Source organism: Gymnoscopelus microlampas (genome assembly GCF_963454915.1).
Source record: "Gymnoscopelus microlampas genome assembly, chromosome: 2".
NCBI lineage: Eukaryota > Metazoa > Chordata > Actinopteri > Myctophiformes > Myctophidae > Gymnoscopelus > Gymnoscopelus microlampas.
Genome location: NC_139939.1, coordinates 61,832,647 through 61,844,223, shown reverse-complemented (window position 1 = coordinate 61,844,223; position 11,577 = coordinate 61,832,647). Strand labels below are relative to the sequence as shown.

General features: G+C 39.1%; 1 protein-coding gene across 1 annotated transcript in view; it reads right to left on the bottom strand.

The window, feature by feature from the left end:
• Window positions 1-851: 851 nt before the first annotated feature.
• Window positions 852-11,577, bottom strand: part of slc8a1a (solute carrier family 8 member 1a) — a gene marked incomplete at both ends in the record, with an annotated part of 89,231 nt that continues 78,505 nt past the window's right edge. Inside the window, 5 exons of the mRNA XM_084072690.1 lie at window positions 852-1,085; window positions 1,695-1,837; window positions 5,460-5,729; window positions 5,909-6,008; window positions 8,655-8,788. Coding sequence (XP_083928816.1) covers window positions 852-1,085; window positions 1,695-1,837; window positions 5,460-5,729; window positions 5,909-6,008; window positions 8,655-8,788 — 881 coding nt within the window. The remainder of the gene's footprint in view (window positions 1,086-1,694; window positions 1,838-5,459; window positions 5,730-5,908; window positions 6,009-8,654; window positions 8,789-11,577) is intronic.

The window sequence follows — 11,577 nt, the reverse complement described above, 5'->3', positions numbered from 1 at the left end:
CAGACCTGTGGGGAGTGTGCAGTGGTGTACAATGTGAAAAGATAGTTGAAATCGCAGGAGATGAAGTTAGCAGTTTATTTGTGTAAAGGGTGGATAAGAATGAAATGGTGTGAAAGACAGTGGCGACGTTGTCAGGTCCACAGGTTGTCATGGCAGAGCCTGCAGAATGGGAGAAAAGGAGAAGGCAGGAATCACCTAAGTAGTTATGATGAATGGGCCTAGTTCATAAGTATGATTATGAGCATTTATGACTCTTTCTATGGTTATAGATTATTACTATTTATCACTATGGAAGCCGTCGAACTGGTGCGATCTGACGGCATCCTAGAATTTATAGGTAGGATGTGATGTCATGCTGTCGTGAGATTACGTCACACTGGCGTTGTGTACATATTCGGGACGACCGTCTCATCGTCATCGTCGTCTTGGTAACAGGTTGGTTTGTTGTGATGACATACTGACATGCAATCTGGCAAGAGTGATGCAACGTACATACTGACAACCGACATACTGACAACCGTTCTGGCGCAGGTTCCAATTGTAAGGTAGATATATATATATATATATATATATATATATATATATATATATATATATATATATATATATATATATATATCGATACATCTTGAAGCCTTTGATGTGACAGATTGTTACATTTAAAAGCCTTTGATGTGACAGATCGTTACATTTAGAAACCTTTGATGTGGCAGATTGATACATTTAGAAGTCTTTGATGTGACAGATTGTTACATATAGAAGCCTTTGATGTGACAGATTGATACATTTAGAAGCCTTTGATGTGACAGATTGATACATTTAGAAGCCTTTGATGTGACAGATTGTTACATTTAGAAGCCTTTGATGTGGCAGTAGGCCTCCAGGGAGGACAGGACGATGTACATGAGCCAGAGGCTGAAGAACAGCATGGTGGTCAGGATCTTGGGGACTCTAGGACCTCCCAGCTCCCCTCCGATGGAGGGCCGACGGCGGTACATCAGCACGGCCACGGCCACCAGGGCGAAGATGCTGAACACGGTGACGGAGAACGCCAGCGTGCCGGGGTCCACCTTGAACGGCCGGCCCTGGGAACCGTGCAGCATGTTGAGTATGGTTAGAAGTAACACACTTTATACACATATGTACACTTTATAACACACTTTATACACATATATACAATTTATAACACACTTTATACAGCATGTTATTATGGTTAGAAGACTACGACTGACACAGTAACACACTTTATACAATGGGTGCAAAAATAAAATGCTGGCACCCCACGGATGAAGTGGATGCATAGTATCTGGCACTCAATGTGTTAAATGTGTTTAAAGGAATACTTCAGCCACAAAATTACTTTTCCCCCCAAATATTAACTGCCGAAGACGTCTGTTATGTGTTTTTAGGGTTAACACTAGATGGCGCTCTTCACTACAGAGATCACAAGATCTCGTCCACCGTGGGCTTTATTTATTTATTTACTGCGGCAGTAAATTAGTTTAAAACAAATAAACTAATAAAAACTCAATTCAAACGAAAGACAAACAAACTGAAACATTCAGAACTGACTTGTGATTGGTTGTTGGATGAAGCTCCAATATAACAGTATACTGACCTGTGATTGGTCTCCAGTATACTGACCTGTGATTGGCTCTAGCATAATGACCTTTGATTGGCCCTAGCGTACTGACCTGTGATTGGTGGTAGATGGCGGCGATGCTCCAGGCCACGCCTATCCCCAGGAACACGTTGACGGCGTTGCTTCCTGTTACGTTACCGATGGAGGCGTCGGCATATTGGTCCTGTGTGGCTGAGACCTTACTGGCAAAGGTGTCTGTAAGAGGGGGGCGAGAGACACTATATGTGACCACATGACCGGGAGAGTCCAGGGACGTGCACAGATAGACTCTAGGTGGTGCTAGAGCACCTGCCCTTTGACCTCTTGACCAGAAGTGCCCTTCCAGTTTACAGCAGGGGTCTTCAACAGGGGGTCCGGGACCCCTAGGGGGTCCTCAGAGTTACTACAGGGGGTCCGCCAAATCTTTATGTGATATGATTTTTCTTTTTACCATAACCACTCGAAACCTAGCATCCCTTTTCTGAGGAGGACTTTAGCCAGAAATAGCAGAACTACAAGCCCACAACGCCTCGCAGCGCGAGGCGTTGTGGGCTTGTAGATCTGCTATTTTTGGCAAAGAGGTATAGATGTAGAGGGAAAAAAGAGCAGACCAAGTAAACAAAAAAAAGGCACCTGCCCCTCAAAATGTCTGTGCACGCCACTGCCGGAAGACAGTCATCTAGCATTTTTTTTATTTTCATTTTTTCATGTCATATGAAAGCAGGGAATCATAGCAAAGTAATGATATATCGGTTAATAAGATTGAGTGAATAGTTTTGAAACTACAGCTTATAGAACTGAAGTCAAGTTAAAACTCTTCAGTAGAGAAAAGACCAGTTGAATGGATCTCATTCAAAACAGGGCTATCAATCCCATCATGCATAGCGGGATTTACATATCCTGTGTTTAATGTTTTAGAATTAGGCTCTCTTTGTTATATATATATATATATAATCTTTATTCCAGACTCATGCGTCCATATAAAAAGAAAAGACATCACATAATATAAAAAGAGACAGCAGTATAAAAATATACAATGTATACAAATCAAAACAAAACATCACTCAAGCGCTCCCGCCCCCCACCCCTCCCCACTCACACCAATTCATAAGGCGGCTGTCAAGCGCCAAGTCAATAATTTAAAAAGTGTATAGGCTATTACGCCAATGCTCTCTAAGCCTGGATGAGTATCTATAACTGCTTCTCATAGGGTTGGTTAGAGCCTCTATGATGCTGTTCACGGACACATCAAGCCGACACATAAATTTGTACATCAATTGTCTTAAAAGTGCATCACAAGCAGGCACACCAGTGGACACAAACAATTGACTGGCACTATGCCATCTGGGTATGTGAGGTAACAACCTCATGGCATCATTATACGCCACTCTGAGCCTCTGCAAACTCCTCACCCTGTAAGAGTACCAGAGATGAGCCGTATACAGAGGTGTGACATAGGCTCTGAACAGTGAACACTTAACATCAACAGAACACATAGAAAATATCCGTAGCAGCATATTGGCCTGTCCATAGATTTTTTTTACATTGTCTATAGATATCTCTGTCGTCCATCCAATCATCAGTGAGGACATGACCAAGGTATTTAATGTCCTTACATACTAAAAGAGGACTCTCACACAATTGAAAAGCAGGGAAGGATTCTTTCCTGTCCTCTCTGCTTCTCACGATCATGATGTTACTTTTTTTAGCATTATATTTGATGTCAAAGTCTTTACCATACTGTGTGCAGATCCTCAATAATTGTTGAAGGCCAGCACTGTATGGACTACATAAAACCAAATCATCTGCATACATGAGATGATTGACAACAGTGTCACCCACAAGACAGCCAGTGTTGCACCCATTTAGCTGTATTGATAGGTCATCCATATAAACATTAAACAATACGGGGGATAAAATCCCTCCTTGGCGTACCCCATTACTGACATGAAATGGTTCAGAAATGCAATTGCCCCATTTTACCTGAAACATATCGTGCATACCAGAAGACCAGTATTCTTAAACTAAATATCTTGGAACACCTCTATCAAATAATTTCATAAATAACTTTGCATGGTTAATTCTATCAAAAGCTCTAGAGGCATGCATCAATTAAGCATAAAAATACAGTAGAATTCTGGATTCTGTATTTGTCAACTATCTCCTTTAACGCATATATACATAAATCAGTGCTATGTTTTCTTTTGAACCCAAACTGATTATCAGTAGTGAGAACAAACATCTCCAGCCTAGTTAGGAGAATTCTTTCTAATATTTTAGACAAGATACTGGCAAGGGCAATCGGTCTGTAATTGTCCATGCTATTTAGCTTCCCAGCCTTGTCTTTCAAGACAGGCACCAGCAGAACAGACATAATAGATTCAGGAAGAACACCATGAACCATGAGGCCTGTGAAACGGGAGGCATGCGATAATCCGACAGACCTTTTCTCCGACTATGTGGCATCCGCGTGCGGTTAGGGTTAGGGTGCGGGTTTGGTTCGAGTTTAGTATTGAAACGTCGGAGCGCTGCGCTGTCGGAGGAATGCGCTGTCGGACTAACGTACTGCACCCCTGTGAAACACATAGCAAGCAGGGGACAGAGCCTAGAGCTGGCATACTGTAGGTGTTCTGCAGTAATACAGTCCAGTCCACAAGCCTTGTTGTTGTCAAGCAGCTTGATGGCATCAGAAACATCAACTGATTTGACTACCATGTTTGGGGATAGATCAACATTATCAATTACCACAGCATTGCTCTTAACACAGTTAAAAAGATTACAGTAATTTTCCCGCCACACTTTAGCAATCTTCTCTTGGCCACAGACACCCTCAATATCAGATGGTGAAGAGGTTTTAGAATTATTCATGACCCTGACCTCTTTCCAGAAGTCATCATAATTGCTTTTTTGCATTTTCCTAGCAAGAGAATTTGCCCTCATTGTGTTCTCCTTTGTCTTGATAAAACGAAGGGCATGCATACATTTTGCATTTGTTTCTTTTTTAAGATCAAGTAAGTCCCCCTGTCTGGGCCTGCCTGCCTCAGACCAGACTTTAAAGGCCTTTCTGGCTTCAGAGTGTTGCTCAGCCACAAACTCATTCCAACCGGGTTTGAGGTTAAAAACCTTGCTATTGACTTTACAGAATGGCTCACTAGAGTCAATTAAAGCTGATAAAATATTGTCATACATGGCACACAAATCAGTAGCATGATGCGGGTCCGTACAGTTCACATTTAAACACATTAGTGAATCCCTGGGCAGTTCTGTATTTTTCAAAAAATTGTCTGACAAGATAGAATATCTCTCAATGTCCTCTCTGGTTAGTTTTGACCACACCAGCTTCCCTTTGTTAACAGCACTACCAGTAACAGTCAGCTGGGGTACATTCTCAACATTAATCTTTATGGCAATGGGTATATGATCAGAAGTGGCCAACCCATACAGAATCTTTATATTATCCAGTGAGGCATGAGCATCTGCTGTAGATAAACAATGATCTAGCCAAGATGTTGTATGCCATGCTTCACTTACATAAGTGAAGCTGTTGTCAGGCAGAAAATCTTTACTAGATACAATTAAAAAACTGTCATTACAGAACTCTATCAGATGTTTTGCAAATAGAGAGTTACAGTCAGACAAGTCTGCATTATAGTCCCCAATAACATAGATACAAGTAGAACCACTGTCCTCAATAAAATAATTAATAAAAGCTAACCTGTGCAGGAATTCATCTTCAGATTTATAAGATTCACAGGGTGTGTACAAATTTAAAATGAAGTTATGTTTCTATGTGAGTGTGTATATGTTTATAATGGGTGTCTATGTGAGTGTGTAGTACCTGGTACGGAGGTCCCCAGGGCCACAAACACCACAGCGGTGACGCTGTCCTTCAGGCCCACCGTACAGCCGAAGTGAGACGCCAGGTCACCGATGAAGGCGGTCAGCAGACCAATCACAGAGATGGAGACGCAGAAACACGCCCACCCGCTGCAGTAGTCGGTGGGCGGGACCAGAGCGAACAGAAGCTTCCAGAAAACCGTCAGGAAGTGCATCACGTAGTCAAACCCTGAGGGGGAGGAGCCATGCGCCTCATCCTCACCTTCATCACCTGTACACACACACACACACACACACACACACACACACACACACACACACACACACACACACACACACACACACACACATTGATTGATTGATAATGTTAATAATAATAATAATTATTATAATAATAATTATTATAATACTAATAAGGATACTACTACTAATAATAATAATAATAATTACCAGAGTTGACAGTTATAGCTTCTATAAATTGTTCTCTCCAGGTATTGGTTCCAACCAGCAGAGCCAGATTAGTTTTCTTGATGAGTTTATCTACAGTACTCTGAAATATAGAAATATAGAAATATTAATATTAATATAACGATTCAGCTCAAGTGGAGTTAGGAGGTTTTTCACCATTAATGTGGAGATAGTTGTTTTGTCCATTCATGTGGAGATAGTTGTTTTGTTCATTAATGTGGAGATAGTTGTTTTGTCCATTAATGTGGAGATAGTTGTTTTGTTCATTCATGTGGAGATAGTTGTTTTGTCCATTCATGTGGAGATAGTTGTTTTGTTCATTAATGTGGAGATAGTTGTTTTGTTCATTCATGTGGAGATAGTTGTTTTGTTCATTAATGTGGAGATAGTTGTTTTGTCCATTAATGTGGAGATAGTTGTTTTGTTCATTCATGTGGAGATAGTTGTTTTGTTCATTCATGTGGAGATAGTTGTTTTGTTCATTAATGTGGAGATAGTTGTTTTGTTCATTCATGTGGAGATAGTTGTTTTGTCCATTCATGTGGAGATAGTTGTTTTGTTCATTAATGTGGAGATAGTTGTTTTGTCCATTAATGTAGAGATAGTTGTTTTGTCCATTAATGTAGAGATAGTTGTTTTTTTCATTAATGTGGAGATAGTTGTTTTGTTCATTAATGTAGAGATAGTTGTTTTGTTCATTAATGTGGAGATAGTTGTTTTGTTCATTAATGTAGAGATAGTTGTTTTGTACATTAATGTGGAGATAGTTGTTTTGTTCATTAATGTAGAGATAGTTGTTTTGTTCATTAATGTGGAGATAGTTGTTTTGTTCATTAATGTAGAGATAGTTGTTTTGTCCATTAATGTAGAGATAGTTGTTTTGTTCATTAATGTGGAGATAGTTGTTTTGTTCATTAATGTAGAGATAGTTGTTTTGATCATTCATGTGGAGATAGTTGTTTTGTTCATTAATGTGGAGATAGTTGTTTTGTTCATTCATGTGGAGATAGTTGTTTTGTTCATTAATGTGGAGATAGTTGTTTTGTTCATTAATGTGGAGATAGTTGTTTTGTTCATTAATGTGGAGATAGTTGTTTTGTCCATTAATGTGGAGATAGTTGTTTTGTCGATTCATGTGGAGATAGTTGTTTTGTCCATTCATGTGGAGATAGTTGTTTTGTTCATTAATGTGGAGATAGTTGTTTTGTCCATTAATGTGGAGATAGTTGTTTTGTTCATTAATGTAGACTCTACATTACAACTATCTCTATCTCTATCTCAAAACAACTATCTCTACATTGTAGAGATAGTTGTTTTGTTCATTAATGTGGAGATAGTTGTTTGTTCATTAATGTAGAGATAGTTGTTTTGTCCATTAATGTAGAGATAGTTGTTTTGTTCATTAAGGTGGAGATAGTTGTTTTGTTCATTAATGTAGAGATAGTTGTTTTGATCATTCATGTGGAGATAGTTGTTTTGTTCATTAATGTGGAGATAGTTGTTTTGTTCATTAATGTGGAGATAGTTGTTTTGTCCATTAATGTGGAGATAGTTTGTTTGTACATTACTGTGGAGATAGTTGTTTTGTCCATTAATGTGGCGATAGTTGTTTTGTCCATTAATGTGGAGATAGTTGTTTTGTCCATTAATGTGGAGATAGTTGTTTTGTCCATTAATGTAGAGATAGTTGTTTTGTCCATTAATGTGGAGATAGTTGTTTTGTCCATTAATGTGGAGATAGTTGTTTTGTCCATTAATGTGGAGGTAGTTGTTTTGTACATTAATGTGGAGATAGTTGTTTTGTCCAGCATTCATTAGAGTTAGGAGGTTTGACTGACAGTTTGAGGATCCAATGGAGTTAGGAGGTTTAGTCAGAAGAGCTTTTTAATACTTTTCATTGGTTGAATAAAACCCACACACAGACGTAAAGGGTTAATAGCACTGATTTATTCAAAACAATACATAATTGTAGATATAGTTGGATTCTGCCTGACAGCAACGATATATATAATAATATGATATAATATAATATGGTATTATATAATAATATGATATAATATAATATGGTATTATATAATAATATGATATAATATAATACGGTATTATATAATAATATGATATAATATAATATGGTATTATATAATAATATGATATAATATAATATGGTATTATATAATAATGTGATATAATATAATATGGTATTATATAATAATATGATATAATATAATATGGTATCATATAATAATATGATATAATATAATATGGTATTATATAATAATGTGATATAATATAATATGGTATCATATAATAATATGATATAATATAATATGGTATTATATAATAATGTGATATAATATAATATGGTATTATATAATAATATGATATAATATAATATGGTATCATATAATAATATGATATAATATAATATGGTATTATATAATAATATGATATAATATAATATGGTATTATATAATAATATGATATAATATAATATGGTATCATATAATAATATGATATAATATAATATGGTATTATATAATAATATGATATAATATAATATGGTATTATATAATAATATGATATAATATAATATGGTATTATAGAATATGATATAATATAATATGGTATTATATAATAATATGATATAATATAATATGATATTATATAATAATATGATATAATATAATATGGTATTATATAATAATATGATATAATAAAGCAATCCTACCTTGAACTCGTAAGACTCCTCTATCACCACCTCCATCTTGCTGTGCTCCCCCAGGGCGGGTCGCCCTAACTCTGCTATCCTCCTCTCCTCCTCCTCCTTCTGGGACAGCACCTCCTCCTCCCCTCCTCTCTCCTCTGAGGACACAATAATAATACAAGTTCACCACTAGTTAACAGCTGGTTCACCACTAGTTAACAGCTGGTTCACCACTAGTTAACAGCTAGTTCACCACTAGTTAACAGCTAGTTCACCTCTAGTTAACAGCTAGTTCACCACTAGTTAACAGCTAGTTCACCACTAGTTAACAGCTAGTTCACCACTAGTTAACAGCTGGTTCACCACTAGTTAACAGCTAGTTCACCTCTAGTTAACAGCTAGTTCACCACTAGTTAACAGCTAATTCACCTCTAGTTAACAGCTAGTTCACCACTAGTTAACAGCTAGTTCACCACTAGTTAACAGCTAGTTCGCCACTAGTTAACAGCTAGTTCACCTCTAGTTAACAGCTAGTTCACCTCTAGTTAACAGCTAGTTCACCACTAGTTAACAGCTAGTTCACCTCTAGTTAACAGCTAGTTCACCTACTAGTTAACAGCTAGTTCACCTCTAGTTGACAGCTAGTTCACCTCTAGTTAACAGCTAGTTCACCACTAGTTAACAGCTGGTTCACCACTAGTTAACAACTAGTTCACCTCTAGTTAACAGCTAGTTCACCACTAGTTAACAGCTAGTTCACCTCTAGTTAACAGCTAGTTCACCTACTAGTTAACAGCTAGTTCACCTCTAGTTAACAGCTAGTTCACCTCTAGTTAACAGCTAGTTCACCACTAGTTAACAGCTAGTTCACCTCTAGTTAACAGCTAGTTCACCTACTAGTTAACAGCTAGTTCACCACTAGTTAACAGCTAGTTCACCTCTAGTTAACAGCTAGTTCACCTACTAGTTAACAGCTAGTTCACCTCTAGTTAACAGCTAGTTCACCTCTAGTTAACAGCTAGTTCACCACTAGTTAACAGCTAGTTCACCACTAGTTAACAGCTAGTTCACCACTAGTTAACAGCTAGTTCTTAACAGCTAGTTCACCTCTAGTTAACAGCTAGTTCACCACTAGTTAACAGCTGGTTCACCACTAGTTAACAGCTGGTTCACCACTAGTTAGCAGCTAGTTCACCACTAGTAGTAGTAACACGGAGAACACATGCAGAATATAGAGTGTATAGGGTTTAGGTTTAGACTGCAGTGTAGTAGGGTATAGGGTATAAGGTATAGGGTATAAGGTATAGGGTATAGGGTATAAGGTATAGGGTATAGGCAACCCTGACGTAGCCCTGACGGTAAGCGTATTGCGTCACTTCCTGTATTGTCTGAGCTAGCGAGACGTGTATCGTTTAGCTGCGCAAGACGTTAACGTTGATATTATTGTATTGTTGTGATTTGAGCACACACTGCCACTGCTAACTACTACCCTATCTCTCTACTGTGTGGCGACTTTATCGCTGCTTGGGCTGATTGTCTAGCTAAGGGACTAACTTTGCCGTTGGTTGTTGGCTTTACAATTAGCCTAGCTTTAGCTTAGCGGCTACCCTGGCCTGCTGGGCGATGGCTTCTCACTCCTCCCCCCGGTTCCCTTCTCGCTCTCATCCTCGCTCCTGTGCTGAATGTCACATGCATAGTTACAGCTCCGACGCCTTTATTGAATGTGCGGATGTATGTAACAGGTGCTGTGTGCTTGCAGCGCTGGAGAGGAGGCTCTGGCGGCTAGAGGAAACTATAGCTAGCGGTGCTCACATTAGCCTAGCCTCTGCTCCCGTGCAACAGGGAACAGGGGGACATTACCAGTCACGGTCACCGATCGTGACTGATCATAGTCCCCACACGCACCCCACGACCCAAGACGGCTGGGTGACTGCTCCTGGTCGTAGGCGTAGTAGGCCTAGTAAACAAAAGCACACGGGACACCAACCACTTCACGTTTCAAACAGATTTTCCCCACTCGCTGCTACACCCGTTGAGTTTAGCAGTGAGACGTTAGCCCCACTCGGTGACACGCCCCCTCCATATGTCACTGAGAAAACAACTCTGGTTATTGGTAGTTCTATAATGAGAAACGTGAAGTTAGTGACACCAGGGACCATAGTCAAATGCATCCCTGGGGCCAGAGCGGGCGACATCGAATCAGATTTAAAAATGCTGGCTACAAGTAAACACAAACGTTATGATACAATAGTAATCCACTGCGGTGGCAATGACACACGACTTAAGAGATCAGAGATCACAAAGATAAATATTGAGTCTGTGTGCACATACGCAAAGACAATGTCGGACTCCGTAGTTTTCTCTGGTCCCCTGCCAAATATGATTGGCGATGAGATGTACAGCCGTATGTCTTCATTCAACCGCTGGTTATCAAGGTGGTGTCCAGATAATAACGTGGGCTTTATAAACCATTGGCAAACTTTCGAGGGGAAAACTGGTCTGATGGGGAGAGACTGCATACATCCAACCTGGGATGGTGCAGCGCTCATCTCTAGAAATATAGACAAGTTTATCGACAATAAACTATGACCACCCAGAGTTGGGACCAGGAAGCAGAGTTGCAGTCTTACACGCTTCTCTGTGCTTCCACCAGAGCAGCCACCTACCCTACAAATCAGAACAATTGAAACTACTCGACCCCCTAGGCATGTGAAACCAAGGGCTCGAGGAGTTGTGCATAAAAACTTGGCACAGATCAAAATTAATGCAGTAGTGCCACAAAATAAAATAATTAAATGTGGACTCCTGAACATTAGATCCCTACGCTATAAAGGTGTATTGGTAAATGAAATCGTATCAGACAACCATCTTGATCTACTTTGTCTTACTGAAACATGGCTGGGTGAGCAAGAATACGTCCCCCTAAATACAGCCACCCCACCAAGTC